Source organism: Chenopodium album, chromosome 23 (assembly GCF_948465745.1).
Source record: "Chenopodium album chromosome 23, dcCheAlbu1.1, whole genome shotgun sequence".
Classification (NCBI taxonomy): Eukaryota; Viridiplantae; Streptophyta; class Magnoliopsida; order Caryophyllales; family Amaranthaceae; genus Chenopodium; species Chenopodium album.
This window is the reverse complement of record NC_137856.1, coordinates 34556457-34576953: the sequence shown is the minus strand read 5'-3', so window position 1 is coordinate 34576953 and position 20497 is coordinate 34556457. Positions and strand designations below refer to the sequence as shown.

At 33.8% G+C, this 20497-nt stretch overlaps 2 protein-coding genes across 2 annotated transcripts; both read right to left on the bottom strand.

Moving 5' to 3' along the window:
* Positions 1-1413: 1413 nt before the first annotated feature.
* On the bottom strand, positions 1414-1953 carry LOC145607453 (uncharacterized). The gene has a single exon (XM_081663099.1). It carries the CDS (start codon positions 1951-1953, stop codon positions 1414-1416), a length of 540 nt encoding a protein of 179 aa, XP_081519225.1.
* An 8805-nt stretch (positions 1954-10758) lies between these two features.
* LOC145606611 (polyadenylate-binding protein-interacting protein 12-like) lies at positions 10759-16992 on the bottom strand. The gene is made up of 11 exons (XM_081662403.1): positions 16769-16992; positions 16020-16691; positions 15800-15910; positions 15522-15566; positions 15362-15434; positions 15153-15265; positions 14938-14997; positions 14783-14830; positions 14632-14700; positions 11323-11384; positions 10759-11232 (listed from the first exon to the last, which is right to left on the bottom strand). The coding sequence occupies exons 2-11, from the start codon at positions 16608-16610 to the stop codon at positions 11175-11177; spliced, it is 1230 nt and encodes a 409-aa protein (XP_081518529.1). The 5' UTR covers positions 16611-16691; positions 16769-16992; the 3' UTR covers positions 10759-11174.
* Between the last annotated feature and the right edge of the window lie 3505 nt (positions 16993-20497).

Sequence of the window (20497 nt, the reverse complement as noted above, 5' to 3'; positions counted from 1 at the left end):
TTCTGATATTCTCTTTGTAATCCTCATTATACATTTTTACCCAAGATTGTACTTTACTAGGCAAAGATCCTAGAAATAAAGATTTCTAGGACCCACATAATTGCTGCATATAGAAGTATTTAAAAGTATAGCTGCTGGAATGTGGTGTGTCATTCTTTTTGTTGGAAAACGCTTCTAATTAAGCCTAATCCATGTTGTTTAATCAAGTCAATTAAGCTGCAATTCAACAACTTAGAGCATAAAAAAAGTTGTTCATTGAACCCAATTATAACACCTTTGCTTATGTTTCTATTTATTATGGCAACAAAACATGTGATCTCAACTTGTTTATCTTTGTAACCCCCTATTTTTGGCCTTATTTTGAATAGTTGTTAGTTTTGCCCATAATTTATAGCCAATTACTTCCGTGTTGTAAGCCTCCTTGTTGACTACAAATAAGAATGTATTTACACTCATACATCACATGTGATAGATAGTTAAGTTTACGAAGAGTTGGCAATTTCACAAGGAAAGATTTCATGGAATTCAATGTGTGACTCTTGTGAAGGTATGGGAGAAAGGAGCTTTCTATTGGCCCATTTAACACGGGATAATTATATATGAGTAATAATGTAACATTACACGTTTTGTTTTTTAGTTACCTTTTAATCGGCATTATTTTTTATTGTCATAACTGAAAGATAGTTAATAAAGAAGTAACGTACACAAATTGGAATATGATTCAATTCAAACATGCATGTTCAGCAATATACTTCGTATACATTATCTTAATGTTAACCATTAGGCCAAGATCAGACTTCATTAACGAGTTGATGAATGTTGTGTTCAACTTGTTGATTTTATTTACATAATTTCCTTTGAATTAGCTCTTTATCTCATAACCATTTTTTTTTTATCATAATGATTAAATTACATTATTAATTTGGTTAACAAAACGATATTCATATTTTGTAAGGAGAATTTTCAACAAATGTTAACTCATCATGCATGAGGGACGATGAAGATAATTGATAATGAAATAACACGGTATTGCCTATGCTTCCCGTCAAAAAAAAAAAAAAATCCAATTTTTGTTCTCCTGTTGGTCTTTTGACACAATTGACTACATTAAAAGAGAAAATTTGCTGATTATTTTTTATAATATAAAAAATAAAAGCGCGCTTAAATAATTTATTTACAAATAGCAAGTAAATTTTATTCATAAAACAGACTTTTTAAGGTAAATTTTGAGCTCCATCATACAAATTACAAGCTAGCTTATTTTTCCCTTTTCTTTAATCTCTTCCTCTTGTCACCATTTCTAATTACAAAATCAAAAAAAAAGCCTATATTACAACTCAAAGAGTATATATTATGAGTATATGTAACTATGTAACAACTATATATAATATAATTACATAATACATAATATAATCAACAAACTACATCATTATTTCCTTCAGGAATAGACTCAAGCTTAGGAAACCAATTAGAAGAAGAAAAAGAACAATCCTTATAACTCAAATCTTTCTTAGTAGGAACAGCTCCTAAGAGAAAATCTTCAACTCTCCCTTGTCTACTTAATATCTGTTGAAGCTGCTCCTTTGTTATCACCACTTTTATCGTCGTCTTCGTTGTCGTTGTTGTCGTTGTCGTTCTTGGATCTATTTCTCGTTTAGTACCACTAGCTCCATCAAATCTAGTAGTAGTAGTACGATCAAGTGAAGTTAAAAGGTAATAGACCTTACCAATTTTCAACTTGTGATCAAGTGGTAAAGGTTGTGTAGCATCCTTAAATATACCAACATAAGAATTTGGATAACTTACCAATAAATCTCTCACACTTATTGGATTTGTGAACTCTAATATCTTCCCATCAACCTTCTTAATTATTTGCAAAATCCTTTTTTGCTTCAATAAGGCTTCTTTTGATTGTATGTCACCAATTGTACATAAAGCTAGATAGTTTCCCATTTTTTGTCCTTTTTTTGGGTGAATTAAATATACAAAAGGAGGAAGCAAATTAATGGGATTTTGGTTGGTTTTTTATGAGTGTTTTTAATGGAGTTTTAAGGGAGTTCACTCTAATATATATATATGTTGAGAAAAATGATGTTATAATATTTAGGGAGAGAAGATGAATGATGTTATTTATATGTGTGTGTGTGTGGAGTGGAGGGAAGATGTATAAAAGAATGAGCACTACGCATGCAAATGGGTCGGTTAGTGGAATATGGAATATCTGCCGTTTCTCACCTGTTCTCTGTTTTTGTTTTATTTTACAACACTCTAGTGGATTACATTTATTAATTGGAGTCCAGATATAGATGATTAATTTTTTTTTTAGGCTGTTAACAGTTTTCACTCAAAACTATATGTAGATTTTTTTTTTTTTAAGGTGGGTTCCGTGACTAGAATTTCTCACGGGTCAATTCAGGGTCTATTTTATTTTATTGAACTGAGTTGAAATGAACTGAACTGATTGAAGCTGAACTTTAACTAAACTGAATAGAGTTGAAATTAAATGAATTGTTTATGAGAGAAGGAAATTAAGAGCTGAACTGAACTAAAATCAAGCTGAAGAGAATTGAAATAAGTTGCATAACAATATTTGTGAATGTGCATGTAAGTTTAAATGCTATAACTTCTAACGAATTGAAATAAGGTGAACCAAAGAAAGCCTAAACTATTACAGTTATTAGTTGATCCAGAAGCCCAAATTTTATTTCAATGATCCTAATGAGCAATAACACCTTTTTAGCACCACCCAAATTACACCATCATTACCTTAACAAAGATAGTATCTTTCTGGATTCAAGATTTCATATGCCTCATCGGTGACGTCAAGAAGAAAGCCTATAGTGGATTTTGATGTATTTATCCAACATAAATATCCATTCTTTCCCCACAATTGCAAAAAGGAAATAGGAATTTTATCACAACATCAACGATTAACATATCAACCATGAAGCTTATAGAGTGGCTAACTATCTCCTCTCTCTCTAACTCGTCAAAATTTAAATCACACGGAGATAAGATGTGTTTAATTCATCCGATTTCACTTATTCATAGTTAATTAAATTTATAAGAATTTATATTAGTTGTAATTTAAACATAAGTAGCCATTATCAACTCTTATTAGGCCTTCTTTTCTAAAACAAACTTTAAAAACTTGAATTGGTCATCTTGGTCTTTCAAAGAAATCCGAATTATGAAATTTTGCCTTGAAAGATGGCAAATCTTGATTCGTCGTATTCTCATATTGACCAGTTGGCTATAAATTATAAATTTACAAGAGCGTACAGTAAAAGAATTACGAGGTATTTTAATTAGGGTGATTGATTGATGATATGCTTGACACTACTAATGGTAATATTTATTAAAGTGCAGCTGGAAGAATAGTGGTTTAAGGTTAGGCTGTGAAAGAGACATTAAGATAGTGCTAATGTAGTGATATTAGTTTACAGTATTGTGGTAAGAGTGAGAATATTTTAGGTTAAGTATGGTGGAATCATTAAGATTTGTGCAAACTGTTCCAAATTATTTGGTATGGTTAAGATAAGAAAGCTGTAGACCTACTCATACTCATAAATTCTGAAGGATTCAATAATTCAACCAATCTACTTTAGGGAGTACTGGAGTAGGACTGTAGGAGGGTAGTTTATGGATTGAGGCATTTAGGGTGTGCATCTTGCCACCTTATTTATTTTATTTATAGTCAATATGTTATTTTTATTTTAATGAAAAATGTACGTAGTACTCGTATAAAAGTTAGGATATTTTCTCTCAATGTTTTATTAATTTACCAAAATAAATATCAAAAACTTTATAAATCTTCTCTCCATTTGTAAGAGATTCACCTGTTTCAACTATTTTTTTCCGGAACGATCACTGTCAAAAGTCAAGTTTTTAGCTGATGGGAGCATGACTTAACCACTTTTAGTTTCAAAATCTCAATTTATAATTTCCAAAATTAAAAAAAAAGCAAGAGATTGTTATATACACCCGGCCACCCGGATATGCGGTACACTCAAGTCTCAAGGGTATATGTTTGTTCATTAGATGATATTATGAGCAATAATCATCGAAATGAGCAAAATACTCTTGGGTTCACCGTGCATCCGGGTGTATAAAACAATTTCTATAAAAAAAAAGTGATAAGTGTTCACTACTCCGTATTACCTTTAAGCATATAGAATATTACAGATATCAATGGCCAAAATAGGGAATACATTAGAGACCGTGGAAGTCATATGCAACAAATTTTAGACATAGGAAATATGATGGGGATGCAAAAATGAGAGTACTATTTTAAGAGCTAATTCAAGTTTATCAGAATGAGAGAACTATATAATTAGTAAGTTGTTTATTAAATGGGGATACGAGTCATACAAGTATACAACTACTCTCAAACGGTATAAAATGAGAGTTGACAATATTAGTCAACTAATTTGTGGAAAATTAATTTTTTAGAAGAAGTAAAATATACTTCCTCTGTTTTTTATAGTTACAATACTTCTTTTTTCACGCTTGTCGATGCATGTTTTCATTCGTTGATATCTTTAATTCATAATCTATGTAGTAGTCCTAGACAGATTTGCAACCAACCCAGTTAAGTTGAAGCTTCTCTCTTGTAACTGTAAGTCCAAAACAATGTCCAACTTCTTTTTTTAGTATATGTCCATAAGCCTAAACAAGTCCACAAATTTTGTGAGAAACAAACCTAGCTAAGCTAAACCATCTGAAGACTCAAACATAAGATCCACACTTAGAGCTGTCAATTCGGGTATTCAAGTCGGGATTGGGTCGGGTCAAATAAGGTCTCGGGTTAAATCAGGATTAGGTTATGTCGGTCAATCTAGCTTCAAATCAAGTTCAGGTTCAAGTAGGTTCCATTTCAGTTCAAGTTATAACGAGTCGTTGACCTTTTCGGATATAGGTCGGGTTCAATTTGAGTTAAAATCTGATCGGGTTTAATTTCAGATTCAGGTTGTGTTGAGTCAGGTTTGGATGGATTAACAAGATGGTACATTCGGGTTAGGGTTAGTGTTGACTTCTATTCAGTCGGATTCTGGTTGAAGTTCAATTCAAATAAATATTGATGTGGCCAAGTGAACTATATAACTACGCCTTCCATAATTTGATCAAGCATCATCAAGATTTTATTAAAATATTTACGAGTAATAGAGAATAAAAGTTATATAAGCTGAACAAAAGATTTTATTAAATCGGATTGAGGGTTTACAGAATTATACCAGTATATAAGTTGAATAAAAGGTAAAGGTATATAAAATTTTACTAAACCTTCCATGACTCGTGTTCATGTAGTTTTAATTGGGTTGGGTACTGGTTCAGGTTCAGGTTGTTTTCGGGTCGGATTAAATCGGTTGACGATTACTATCAAGTCGGGGGCACGTTCGGGTTCAGGTCATAAAGTGTTGAATCAAATGGGTTTTCGGTAGATCAAGTCAGGTTACAGGTTACTAGTTTCACCCCATTGTTCGAGTACAGGCTGGGTACAGATCTTTGTCCGTTAAGGTTAAATTAGGTTCTCGGGTCGAGTCAGTTTTAGACAGCTCTAGCTATAATCCACACTTTTTGAGAAAATTTTGAGGTTTCGGGGCCCGGTGGCAAAAAGTGTTGAGACCCTAGGGGACATATCTCGGGGTCATATAATGTCGTTTGAAACCATTGACAGGCTAAAGTCGTATCACCTAATCAAAAAATAATTACCTAAGTCCTCTAACTAATGCAGATAGGGAAGTAGGGTCGAATCCACAGGGAAACAAGTCTTTTTACTCCTAATTAATTATTATAATCTAAATTATTAAGGTAACCAATATTTGTTGTGATTATAAAGACTATACTACGAAGATTATGAGTAAGGAGAATAATTAGGGAAGAAATCAATAATAATAAGGCCTAGGGCATAGGCTCACCAATAAATAATACTCCAGGGTAAAACATATAAATCAATCATCAATGTATCAATTAATCAGATCATAAAGGGCTTTCGCTGCGTATTACAATCACAGAGTTAATTTACCGGTATTAAATCTCATCTCTCGAATCTCGACTTAACCATTTATAAATTAAACTGCCTATTGAAACTAGGCCTTAATATTAATTCTCATCTCTCGAATCTCGAATCAATATTGCGTAACTCATACAATTAAACCAGCGCTAATCTAATTGCATAGTATTAAATCAATCAATAGGAAATTAATCTAGCACTGACAATCAATAATAATAAATTACCCCTTCATGTTATTTATGGATCCCCATAAACCCTAGAAAGAAAACTACTCACGCATAATTAAATATAAACTAAACAAAGCAATTAAACAAGACATGATAGAAGAAGTAAAATAAATAACTGAGATTAAACCAAGAGTTGTAGAGAGAGAAACAAGAGAGAAAATAATACTAAGAGTTTAATTAAGGGAGAGAGAGAAAAGTTAGAGAGTAAAAAGAGAAAAGAAAACTAATCTAAAAACTAAACTTAAACTAAGAACCTAAGCTAAAAACTTGCCCCCCACGTACTACTACTTCCCTTATTATATAAGAAAAGAAAAGGAATCCTACTAAAACTCAACTAAGAAAACTAATCCTAGTTGAACTCCCGAAAAACAAAGCGTAAAACTAACAAAACAAAACTAAAAGTTAGCCCACTAACATGCTTGGCCCAAAATAATTTAACCAACAAAGCAGCAGCGGTAGCTTGATACATCCACGCCCGATCGGGCCCGCTTGGCTAGGGTTGTAACTGGGCCTCGACATTCTCTACTACCCTTTTCTCTTGGACTCGGGCTTTTAGAGTTCATTAGCCCAAATTTATTCACTTGTTTGGTCCGTGATATAATAGCTTGTAAAATCTTGGACCTTCTCTCGTATCGAGCCCTTAATCACCGGATTAAATTTCTCTAACTCGGCCTTGGGCTTAAAATATACGGTCATATAATACGATCAAACTCCAATGACTTTATAGTGGCTCAATAAGCTCGGGAATTATCATAAATCTGCAAATTCCTACAAAATAAAACCAACTCTACAAAAACACTAGAAAACGTATATTAGTAATAAAAATAGCTCCGCAGAGCTCAAATTAGCACAAATATGACCGTGGGACGGGGAATAAAAATATATATAAAATAGACTAATCAACCATATATGATTATCATATGTTGTCATAAACGTACGTGGTAGACTTGAGTTTACGAAATCAATGCAAATTGTGAACAGGTAAAATGACCGTTTAAGGGCATATTGGATGGTTCCACCGACCCAAGTAGACACCTGGAGGGTATTAAGGACCATGGTAAAGATCTCGGCAATTTTTATTTCCGGGCAAAAAAAAGTCAAAAAATTACAAAATTGAAGGCTATAATCCACGCTTTTTGATGAAATTTTGAGGTTTCGGGGCCCGTTAGCGAAAAGCCTTGAGACCCTAAGGGATACATCTCGGGATCATATAATACCGTTTGAAACCATATATGATCATTACATGTTGTCATAAACGTCCGTGGTAGGCTTTAGTTACAAAATCAGTGCAAGTTGTGAACGGGTAAAATGACCGTTTCAGGACATATAGGATTATTCCACCGACCCAATTGGACTCCCAAAGATTATTAGGGACCATGGTAAACATCTCGGCAATTTTTATTTTCGGAGGAAAAAAGGTCAAAAAATTACAAAATTGAAGGCTATAATCCACACTTTTTGATGCAATTTTGAGGCTTCGGGGCCCGGTGGCGAAAAGCCTTGAGACCCTAAGGGTACACCTGGGGGGTCATATAATGTCGTTTGAAACCATATATGGTCATCATTTGTTGTCATAAACGTCCGTGGTAGGCTTGAGTTTACAAAGTCACTACAAGTTGTGAACGTGTAAGATGATCGTTTAAGGGCATATTAGACGGTTCAACCGACCCAATTGGACTCCTGGAGGGTATTAGAGACCATGGTAAACATCTCATCAATTTTTATTTCCGGACGAAAAATGGTCAAAAAATTACAAAATTGAAGGCTATGATGATTCACGTTTTATGAGGAAATTTTGAGATTTCGAAGCCCGGTGGTGAAAAGTGTTGAGACCCTAGAGGATATATCTCGGGGTAATATAATGTCGTTTGAAACCACATATGATCATTATATGTTGTCATAAACGTACGTGGTAAGCTTGAGTTTACGAAATCACTGCAAGTTGTGAACGGGTAAAATGCCTTCGTTTAAGGCATATTAGATGGTTCCGCCGACCCAATTGGACTCCCAGAGGATATTAGGGACCATGGTAAACACCTTGGTAATTTTTATTTCCGGGCGAAAATATGTCAAAAAATTACAAAATTGAAGGCTATAATCCAGGCTTTTTTACAAAATTTCGAAGTTTCGAGGTTTGGTGGCGAAAAGGCTTGAGAACCTAAGGGATACATCTCAGGGTCATATAATCATTATAATGCCGCTTGAAACCACATATGATCATTATATGTTGTCATAAACGTCTGTGATAGGCTTGAATTTACGAAATCACTGCAAGTTGTGGACGGGTAAAATGACCATTTAAGGTCATATTGGATGGTTCCCTTGACCCAATTGGACTCCCGGAGGCTATTAGGGATCATGGTAAACATCTTGGTAATTTTTATTACCAAGCAAAAAAAGGTCAAAAAATTTACAAAATTGAATGCTATAATCCACGGTTTTTGAGGAATTTTAAGGTTTCCTGGCGCGGTGACGAAAAGACTTGAAACCCTAATGGATACATCTCGGGGTCATATAATGCCGTTTGAAACTATATATGATCATTATATGTTTTCATAAACATCCGTGGTAGGCTTGTGTTTACGACAACACTACAAGTTGTAAACGGGTAAAATGACCGTTTAAGGGCATATTGGATGGTTCCACTGACCCAATTGGACTCCCAGAGGGTATTAGGGACAATGGTAAACATCTTGGTAATTTTTATTTCTGGGCGAAAAAGGTAAAAAATTAACAAAATTGAAGACTACAATCCACTCTTTTTTAGGAAATTTTGAGGTTTAGGGGCCTGTGGCGGAAAGCCTTGAGATCCTAAAGGATACATCTCAGGGTCATATAATGTCGTTTGAAACCATATATGATCATTATATGTTGTCATTAACGTCCGTGGTAGGCTTGAGTTTACGAAATCACTACAAGTTGTTAACGGGTAAAATGACCGTTTTGGGGCATATTGGATGGTTCCACCAACCCAGTTGGACTTCCGGAGGGTATTAGGGACCATGGTAAACATCTTGGTAATTTTTATTTCTCGGTGAAAAAAAGGTCAAAAATTACAAAATTAAAAGCTACAATCCATGCTTTTTGAGGAAATTTTAAGGTTTAGGGGCCTGTGGCGAAAAGCCTTGAGACCTTAAGGGATCATCTCGGGAACTTATAATATTGTTTGACATATATGATCATTATATCTTGTGATAAACGTTCGTGGAAGGCTTGAGTTTACGAAATCACTGCAAGTTGTGAAAGGGTAAAATGACCGTTTATGGGCATATAGGATGGTTCCACTTACCCAATTGACTCCCGGAATATATTAGGGACAATGGTAAACATCGCGAAAATTTTTTATTTCCAGGCAAAAGATGGTCAAAAAATTACAAAATTGAAAGCTATAATCCACGTTTTTAAGGAATTTTGAGGTTTCGGGGCTTGGTGGCGAAAAGCCTTGAGATCCTAAGGGATACATCTCGAGGTCATATAATTCCAGTTGAAACCACATATGATCATTATATGTTGTCATAAACGTCCTAGGTAGGCTTGAGTTTACGAAGTCATTGCAAGTTGTGAACTGGTAAAAAGACCGTTTAAGGGCATATTGGATGGTTTTACCAACCCAATTGTAATCGTGGAGGGTATTAGGGACCATGGTATACATCTTGGTAATTTTTAGTTCTGGTCGAAAAAAGGTCAAAAAATTACAAAATTGAAGGCTATAATCCACGTTTTTTGAGGAAATTTTGAGGTTTCGGAGCCTGGTGGCAAAAAGCTTTGAGACCAAAAGGTATACAAGCTGAATCAGATTGTGGTTTTACAGATTTGTACCAATATATAAGTTGAAGAAAAGGCATATAAATTTTATTAAACCTTCCATGGACTCGGGAACAGGTTCTATTTGTGTCGGGTACTAGTTCGAGTTCAGATTGCTGTGGGTCGGATTAAATCGGTTGACGCTTACTCTTAGGTCGGGAGCAGGTTCGGGTTCAGGTCAAATAGTATTGGATCAAATCGATTGTCGATTAACATATGGTCAAGTTCAGGTCGGGTTACAGGTCATTAGTTTCACCCCATTGTCCGGGTACAGGTTGGGTTCAGATCATTGCCGGTTCAAGTTGAATTCTCGAGTTGGGTCAGTTTTTGACAGCTCTATCCATACCTAATCTTATAATTTATGACATCCAATCGATATTAATTCAAATCGGATATTTGATCTAGAAATTAAATACATAACAGGAATAGTTCAGATTTTCGAATATCCCAATAATAAAAAAGCAACACTCCATATCACTCTGTAATTCTGTATAGTATTTCGGATATCAATAATCAGATACTCAATATATCATTCCAAAAATTTCAGATCGGATATCAGAAATTTCAAATTTCAGATATAGGATATCTATTTCGGGTTGAATATCCGATCCATGCTTAACCTTCAGACAAGCAGCAGCATATATATCATATATGGGCAGTGAATTAAAAATAATGTGCCCACAAACATAGACCAAACTCAGACAACATTCAAAATAAGAAGAGCTGAACAAGTTGGACCATCTTAAAAAACCAAAGAAATGGACCCATAAATTTGTTGTGGGCTTAAGAAAGAAAGTCAGAAAACATCTGCAAAGATATTAGTCTTAAGCAGACAAATCTCCAGCATAGTTTTCAGTCATACTGTGCTGTGCAACATAAATTAACTCATGAAAGAAGAGCCTCGGAACTTGCCTCCAAACTCACTACATGTTCAAATTGAACAGAGCCTTGAAAAGAACATAAAATACCTCCCTATAAGTAAAAGCAGGATACTGGGCCCAAGATACGAAAGGCAAAACTAACGACGCCACGAGTACCTTCATACTATTCTGTGTATCTATATATATTTATGTATATATATCTGGAGATAAAGATGAGCAGCGACTTGGTTTGGAGAAACCAATGACCATTCAGTGCAATGGAGAGCGAGGAGGACGAGGGCGAACAGGAGTCTTTGACGGGCTCACCCTGTATACATAAAGAGTGTATTGTTATGATTTGCCCCTGAAATAGGATATTTATAGAGCTAAAAGACAAGGGTGCTGCAAGAGTATCAACCTGATAGGCAGTGATCCCAGCACTGCACCACTGCAGTTGAGAGCCAAAATTGCACTTTCAGCCTGTAAGCACCAAGAGACATGTCAATCCTAATGACATGCAGAAAAGGAAAACAAAGAAAAAAAATTCACAGAACTTCAAATGATGACAGACCATATATGCAACTTATGAATTTGTAGTGAAAGAAGTGGGTTAAGTATCAATTACAAATTCTAGAGTGAGGCGGGGATGGATGATCTAGGGTTTTCTTTGATTTGGTACCATAATACTCTCACAAAGAGAAGAAGAAAAAACAGCATTTTGCATGCATATAGGCCTCAAGCAGTCAAGCCACAATAAATGTAGCCCACTAACATTCATCTACCAACTGCCAAACTAAATGGAATTTCCAATAACCAGAAAGCATACTAGAAAAGCAGCCAGCCTACTTCAGGCAAAACATATGACAGAAAAACAAGCTTCAGCTACTGTGGCAACAACCCCCTTTGACAGCCTTATAAAATGCTCATTCAAAGAACTGTCGCACAAAGTTCAGGACAAACTGCATATTGATATATCATAAACCTTTCAAATGTGCAAAGGTCAACAAAAATGTTGCTGTAAGGTTTGTAACTCATCAAACTATATGCAAAAGAAGTAGTGACTATACATGAGTTTTCATGACACAAGATAATTAAAATGCCTGCGCCCTGCAGCTTTGTAACCAAGGACTTGGACATTACTTATGTCTTCATCAATATCATGTTAACTAATACCCTCCATTCTCACCCATTAGCCACTGGATCCTAGATTCCACCAAGGCATCATGATTCTGCAGCCAAAGCCCTAACAAATGAAGAGACTACAACACAAGCAGAACAGCTATCTAGCAGAAAAATATTGTCATAGGGACCTTTCAATCACAATACCACAAGAAAATTAAAAGCAACAAAAACAAAGCAAGGCAACAAGGCAAGCTCAAGGAGTCAAGGCCAAGGCAAGGCATCCTAAGATATGATAACAACGATTGGGCCAAGGCATGAATGAGATGGTCATGGGCACCAAGTAAGCCTCACAAGGTCCTTGGGAAACCCAGGGAAGCACCTTGTTGCATAATCTTGCCCGGTCAAAAAAAGTTTTCCAAAGGCTTAATTTGAAGATTAGAATACACGAAATCGGAGCATTTTTGAGACCCGGTGTCGAATTTTTAAGGGATGGTAGGTGACGCATTTCAGGGTCATATGTTCTTTGGAACCATATATGGCCCTAAGTTAGTCACATAACCTCCCATGGTAGCCATGGTTCAATGAAAAGAGATGTAAGCAGCAAAATTGCCTATTTAAAGGAAAATGATCGGTTCCAACCACCCATGTGGCCTATCAGGGTGTCATGGGATCCATAGAAATACCCAAACCTCTTTTTTTTCAGGCCCAAAAAAGTCAAAAAATATCCAAAATTAAAGGCTATAATTCACACTTTTGGACCAGTTTCAAAAAATTTACCCAAAGCCATTTCCAGATTCATGAAGCCTAAGAAACATAATTGGCATATATGACATTATGACCACAATCCCAAAGCAAAGTAACTCTCTTTTTATATGACTGTCCTCGCTCTTTTTGCTAGTCCTAATTTGACTATCAGAATATATCTAGTGACATAAATTTGTTCCTGAGTCTACTCAATCGAATTTCAGTTGTAAATTTTTTTTTTTTTTTTTTGAAAGAAATTTCAGTTGTAAAATGAAACAACATCAATTCAATGAGATGGTGACCCTAGATTTGCAGTTTCCATAAAATAGAAAAGGAAATATAAAAATAGTCACTATGGTTTATGGGAGAGTAGTTCATTAATATATCAAGAACTAAACATCTCACGCAGCAAGCAAGATGAAAGACAAAAGCTAGCACTTTCATGGTCTTCTAGAACATCATTCTATAAATTTTGAAAAGTTAACATGTGTGCCATATGGAAAATCCTAATCATCAACTACAGTCATTAATCACAGTATATTCCACAAAATAGGCAATAAAGCACTCATGGTACCAAACCTCTATGTTTACTAATGTAAAAGAAATATATTTCGATCTATTTATAAACCATACATATAACACACCTGATGAACATAAGAGATAGACGTGTACACAACTACAGCCCCTCCATTGATGACAGGATACCATAGTTATTTCAGTCTATATGCTACAGATTCTCAAAACATAATTGATTGGAATGCCTACAAAATTCATTAACCCCTAAAAAAAGTTGAAGCGTGTTAGTATAGCATGTAATTTCCCGTGACACCCCTGAAACCACCACGAGGATTGGTTTTCAAGGTGGTAAGGCCGTAAGGCTATTTCAGGGTGGTTGGGGTATTTTCTGAGTTGTTGAAGGTAGATACGGGCTACGAGATGGTGGTTTAAGGGGTGGTTTTAGGTGGGTCAACGTGGGAAAATTAGGTCAACAATGGAAATCCGGCAAGAGAATTACAATATTTTGCCCTTTTAATCAGTTATTTTTTACAACATTTTTTTTATTTGGTAGTTGCTCACAAAATCTAGGTTTTATTAGGTAGTTTCTAACAAAAAATCCTAAAATTTAAGTATGTGAATAATGGATCGTGCTTCTGTTCAAGGCACTCCCAATAATAGCACAAAGTATATTTAAAAACCTATTTGGGCTGATGATTGTGTTCCACTAAGACAATTTCCAAAGTCTCAAACTCCATATCCTTCAAGTGCTCTACAAGACTAATGAGGTATAAAGAAAGGAGATCCCCGAGATGGTAGAATAGTTAACATTATGCTTTATGCCTAGCAATAAAGTTAATTTTAAAATAACAATTTTATTTACGTACCATACAACGTCAAGGGTGAATGCCATATCTCAAAATCTAAAGATAAATAAGCACTCAATTTTAAAGTATTATAAAAGTATAATGCTTGTTTAAAAAAAAAACAGTCAATACCAAACTAGAACCAAATTCATACCTTAATAATAAATAAATAATAAGAAGTAAAAACAGTTTCTATGGAGTAACATTTAATGCATTATCCAAAGAAGGCACCGGAATGACTGAAACATTAGAACATGTGCAAGGTAAGGGAAAAGGGCAAAATGCACCAAATTTGAACTACACGCGGCATAGGAGCCTAGCAAGTCTCCATTCCACTGTTTTTGATTCAAAGTGTTGACTAGACTCCAATATTCAAGTCAAAAGAATATGTTGAAAACCCAAAGAAAGAAATATAGCTTCTAATTTGACATCAAGAGCATGAGACTTTCAACCATAAAATAGTAGAAAGAAAAAGGAACCAATAGAGGTTCAGGGATTACCATAGCAAACTCCACAAAAGCAATGCGAGTTGAGTGATGATAGTCTCCAAGCAGCCTCAGGCGATGTACCTAGAAAGTAAGAATCTTTACACATAAATTTAAAAAAGACAGGACCCAATAAGTCAATATTAAGATACGGTGAACTACAAACCTCTCCACAAAATGATTCAAAGAACAGTTTGACTTCTGATTGTGTAACCTGCAATGAATATCAAAAAACACATGAACTTAGCAATGAGGACTAGAGGAAAATCAAATGAAAGGATCAACATACACACAAGTAATGGATGGTTGACTAAATAATACCTTCTTATCAATGTTGGTACAATAAACAGTTCGTGCACACATTTCTCTCTCACCTTCAGACTGCAGACGGAAGCCATTAATTACCTCACTGACAATAATAGTGTTTAAACATAAAGTCCATAATGATCATTATGCCAAGATTGAAGCTTGTTTCGAGCAGTAAAAAACTACTTGCTTGCAAGGGGATAGATTACAGATTGCAGTGCAGAACCAACCTTGGGCAGGAAAGTAGGATTAACAGGAGCAATGGCAGTCTTAGAAGGCAGCACCCTGACAGGATAGTACCCAAGCATAGTACCCGACAGGCTTAAAGCAGCATTAGCACCCTCTGCCAAAATAGCAAAGCCAAAACAAATCGCAACATGACTAACATAACCAAGCATGATCCCCAACTTATCAACAGGAATAAAGTTAAAGCCGTTACCTTCATCCATAAATTCCACGAAAGCAAAGCGAAGTACAGAGTTCGGATCACCACAAATACGACAATCAACAACCTAACCACCCCAACAAAGAAAGCAATTCAATATTTACACTAATATACATTCAACCAAACATAAAACAGCTAAAAACAGCCCAATTACCGGTCCACAATTGATAAAAAGCGCTGCAAGTTGCTCTTCAGTGACCTGATTTCCACCATTACACACAAATGTCACAACACAAACTCATACCCAAAACACGAAATTTCACAAGCAATTCACCTCAAATCTCACCAACATTATATTCTATAGCTTTGCTAGATAATTCAATAGATAAAATAACAAAAGCTACAAACTTCATTCGAATTATAACGCACAAAACAAACCTAAATCAACAACAAGCTTCAATAATCTAAACAATAATTACAAAAATCCTATACCTGCTGATCAATGTCCGAAACATACACGGTTCGCCGGATTACATCTTCCCTCTGAGCCATACTAGTACGGGTATTCATCCTCCTTTTCCCATTACCATATCCATTCCTTCTCTGTTCATTCACAAATACACACACAAAACAAAATTCAATAAATCCCTACCAAATTCACCCCAAAAAATCCCAAAAAAAATGATAAAATCAATCAGATAAATGAAATTACCCTTCTACCGGAGAATCCATTGACATTGCCGGCAACCGGACTCGGCGGCGCAATAAGAAAATTATTAACATAACCAAAATTGCCATTGTTATTACTAAACATATTATTATTATTCACATAATTAACCAAAGAAGGAGGCACAAATTCCTTAGCCATAGGGTTTAGCTTCGATAACATCTCCTGTAAATCCCTAATTTCCTTCTTAAACCCTTCTTCTTCCTCCTCATTTTTCTTATCAAAATTCTTTCCATTTTCATTCTTATTATTGTTATCATTATTATTCCCATCAAATTTGATGTTGTTTTGATGATCGTCATCAAAATCATCATCATCAGTAACACCGCTATTCTCGCTACTTCCAGAATTCGTCAGATTATTTTCCAGATTATTATTATTATTATTGCTACTATTATAATCGTCCTCCTTCTCTTCAGAGACAACAACGACGTCGTTTTTTGGCAAAGACTGCGACTTAAAACTGCATTTCTCAGTCTTCTCGTTGTTGTTGATGTGATTGTCGTTTGATCGGTCGAGATCAGTCGTTTCGCAGTGGTTTCCACCCGATGCGACGCCGTTTTCAGCCACCGCCATGATCGAAATACCAGAATTCTTCACAGAAATAACGAAATTTGATTACCAGAAACGATGAACAGCAACAACTCCTTCAATTTTCTGGAAAATCGCCGATCAAATTCATCAGAAATAATCAAAATCGAAATTTCGTAAGAGAAAATAAAGAAGAAATTTACCTTATTGAAAATTAAAGAGTGGTGAGGTCCATTGATTTGATCGATGAACAGAGAAAAGGTAATTTTCTTGAGCTATTCTTTAATGGCGGAAGAAAATACTGAAAATTATTTATAAAATAAAAAGAAAGGAAAAAAAAAAATGTTACAGAAGAACAAAACACGACTTTTATTTTAATTTTTTTAAAGAGTGGCTTTTTAATGATGCAGTGATTCTTTTGTCTGCAAGAATTTAAAGGGTGAGAGAGGAAAGAGAGAGAATAAAATAAAGCAGTGTGCGTGTAGCTTCTTTGAAGAATCTGTTTTTTATTTTATTTTTTTTTTTTTTTTGCTTTTTATTAATTAAAAAAAATTGAGTTGAAAATTAAAAAATAAAATGGGTAGGTTAATTATTTTTGTTAAAAAATGGAAAACTTTTTTTTATTTCTTTGATTAAGAAGTCATAATATTTATGGACTAAGGGTCTGTTCACATTTACTGAACTGAGCTGAACTGAACTGAACTGATTGAAGCTGAACTGAACTGAACTGATTGGAGCTAAACTGATTGGAGTTGAACTGAACTGATCTGAAATAAATATTTTATGAGAGAGGGAAATTAGGAGCTGAACTGAACTGAACTGATTGGAGCTGAACTGAACTGAAATTAAGTAAATGTGAACAGGCCCTAAATTTAGAATCTATAATTTGTAAGACGTTTTTCTAATATATAAATTTCATTCGTTCTTTAAATATTGCAATGTTTGCACTTTTGATAATACGAAAAAAATTTATTATTGAAAATATTTTAAATTTAGGTTAATAAATTTTGTTTAAAAAAATTATATTAATTAATACTTTTACTAATATTACTACTTTGTATAAAAGTATATATAAAAAAAATAATTATATTCAAATTATATGTGATCATAGACCTGATCATATTTTGTACTCCCTCGGTCCCTAAATTACATTCCTATTTTCCTTTATTATGTGAGGAATAAATGCTATAAACAGGAATGTAATTTAGGAATAGGGGGAGTATTATATTAGATATTTGACGAGATGTATCTTGTAATTTGACTTTTTTGGGAGGATTAGCTCACAATATTGGTGAGCATTTATATTTTTAATTATTAGTGAGACTTTGGTGTTGTAAAGCACAAGGATTAAGCTTTTAATTTCAATGAGACTTTATCTCACGCATTGGCAATATCACATGATACTTCTTAAGTTTGACTTTACAAATAGGAATTAATATATTTTTTTTTCTTAAATTAAAAGAAAAGGTATAGTTTAATCACATGATTTAATTAAACTATTTTCTTGTTAATCATGATTTTTTTAAGATAAAATGAAAAGGATAAACCTTAAATGAAAAGGATAATCTTATTGACATAGAATAGTACAATCCATTTTAACCTATCCTTTGTGATATTTGGATAAAGGATAAGATATATGTCTCAATAATTATTAATTAATAATATCGAACGAGATACACATTTATCAACAATATATCAAGTGAGATACAAATCTAATTTATTTACTGCATTAAATAAATAATGAACAGATTTTTGGGAACGTATCTTATATGATCATATATATATTCAGATTTTCCACAATAGAGGTAATAATCCGCTTTATCACCTTAAGCATTAAAGGTGAGGATTTGCTGATTGTGTTTGGGTATCATTCAAATTTTTTATATAATTAATATACATATGCGAAATCAACATTTTTTTTGTTATTATGAAAATATATAAATGGTACAAATTAAGTAACTGTTAATGAGTAAAATGTTAAGATCAAACTTGAGAATTTGTGACCTAGTGAAAATTTGAACAATACTTTAACTAAGACTAATGTAACGTCATAGATACATATTTTGAAAACAGAAAGTGTATAAAATTGATTAGATATATACTTCCTCTGTTTATTTAGTTGACCATGTCTGACTTTTACACTATTCACACAACACGCTTTGACTTGCTTTTGTAGTTTATAGATACGATAAAACATATTCATGTAAGATCTTGTTTGAATCGTTTCAATAAATATTTTATTAATATCCACTTTTTATAAATTTTCAATGTTGATAATAGATATATTAATCGTTATAAACATGCGTTGGCAAACGTAAAAATAGAAAGGTGTCAACTAAAAAAACAGAGGTAGTATATAATAAAGGTTTGGTAAGAACAAGATTTGGTTTCAACTTTCAAGTGTTGCCACTTGGAGCAACATATAACTTGGAGCAACATATATACAAAAGTTTAAGCTAATGGTTGGGACCCAGGATAATGTTTTATACTCTATTACACCTTCTCACATGAAAGCCTGTGGGCTTGAAGTGTGGATGCAACATGGGTCTTCTTTATACCTAGCGCTTAATATTCCATTTAAAGGTAGGGGTGGATAAGATTTGAACCTGTGACCTTTATATCACGTTGGCTCTGATACCATGTTAAAAGACCAATTCAACCCACAGCTTAAACTAACAATTGAATTGAGGCCTTAGATAATGTTTTATACTTTATCAATTTGAACTTATTTCAAGTTTAGTAAGTTCAAATAACTTTGATAAGTTCTAATAAAGGTTACCCAAGTTCAAATTACAACTAAAATAAGTTTTAATAAGGTAATAATTATAAGTTCATATAAGTGTAATTAGGTGAATTGAACACAAAGTCCTTTTACACAAATTTAAACAATTATTACTACAGAAGATACTCGTAGATGTTTAAAATCCAGTCTTTTTACACAAATTTAAACAATTACTACAGATGGTACTCGTAGATGTTTAAAATCTTTTAAACATTTTTATTTTAATTAAGGACTTGTTAAGGTCGTAATTCATTCACCTAATTCAGATTAGATAAGTTCAACAATTAAAGATCATATAAGTTCTTATCCAATTTGAATTTTAATTAAAATAAGCTCTTATAAATTCTACAAGTGATAAATTCCGAATTAAAGTAAAAATCAGGTTTAGATAGATTAATTATTCAAATAAATAAAAATCAAGTAAATTGAATACAATTTTAAGAAAATGATTGATCTATGGAAATAAGTCATAGGGGCCGGGCCTCTACCAACCCGTATGTGATCTTTGAATTCACTTTAATTTATGAATTATACACTTTGATTACTAAACAATTATCATACTCCATAAGTATAGTTTCCTTTCCATATGAATGACTAAGGGTCTGTTCTCATTGACTGAACTAAACTGAACTGATCTGAACTGAACTGAACTGAACTGAAATGAATATTTTATAAGAGAAGGAAATTAGGAGCTGAACTGAACTGAACTGAATTGAGCTGAACTGAACTGGGAACTGAGCTGAACTGAACTGGGAACTGAGCTGAACTGAACTGAATTTCAACGTAAGAGAACAGACCCTAAGAGTTGTAAAAAAAAAAAAGATTATTAAATCCTTAAAATCTAATACGAATGACTTGTAATTTTAATTATATGATCATGGCCAAAATCAACTAGGTCAAATCACCACATACAAGTATTAATTAGATAGCACGTTAATTGATTGATTAATCCAATAAGAAAAGTGACACATATACACAATTATAAAGACCACGATGCTAATGACAATCCAAAAAATCCAATATAGTTGCATGAGGGAAATTATGTTGCATGCGTGGCATGTGAAGATTGGACAATGACGGATGATAAAGTAGCATTGCTTGACACTAAACATATTTCATGCCACATGTTAATGGAGGTCCCAAATTCCCC

Coding starts and splice junctions, on each gene's coding strand:
- LOC145607453 (XM_081663099.1), bottom strand. CDS start 1,953: ATGGGAAACTATCTAGCTTTATGTACAATTGGTGACATACAATCAAAA.
- LOC145606611 (XM_081662403.1), bottom strand. CDS start 16,610: ATGGCGGTGGCTGAAAACGGCGTCGCATCGGGTGGAAACCACTGCGAA. Junction 15,435..15,521: donor TTTTTATCAATTGTGGACCG/GTAATTGGGCTG, acceptor TGGGGTGGTTAG/GTTGTTGATTGTCGTATTTG. Junction 11,385..14,631: donor CTTTTGTGGAGTTTGCTATG/GTAATCCCTGAA, acceptor TGGTGCTTACAG/GCTGAAAGTGCAATTTTGGC.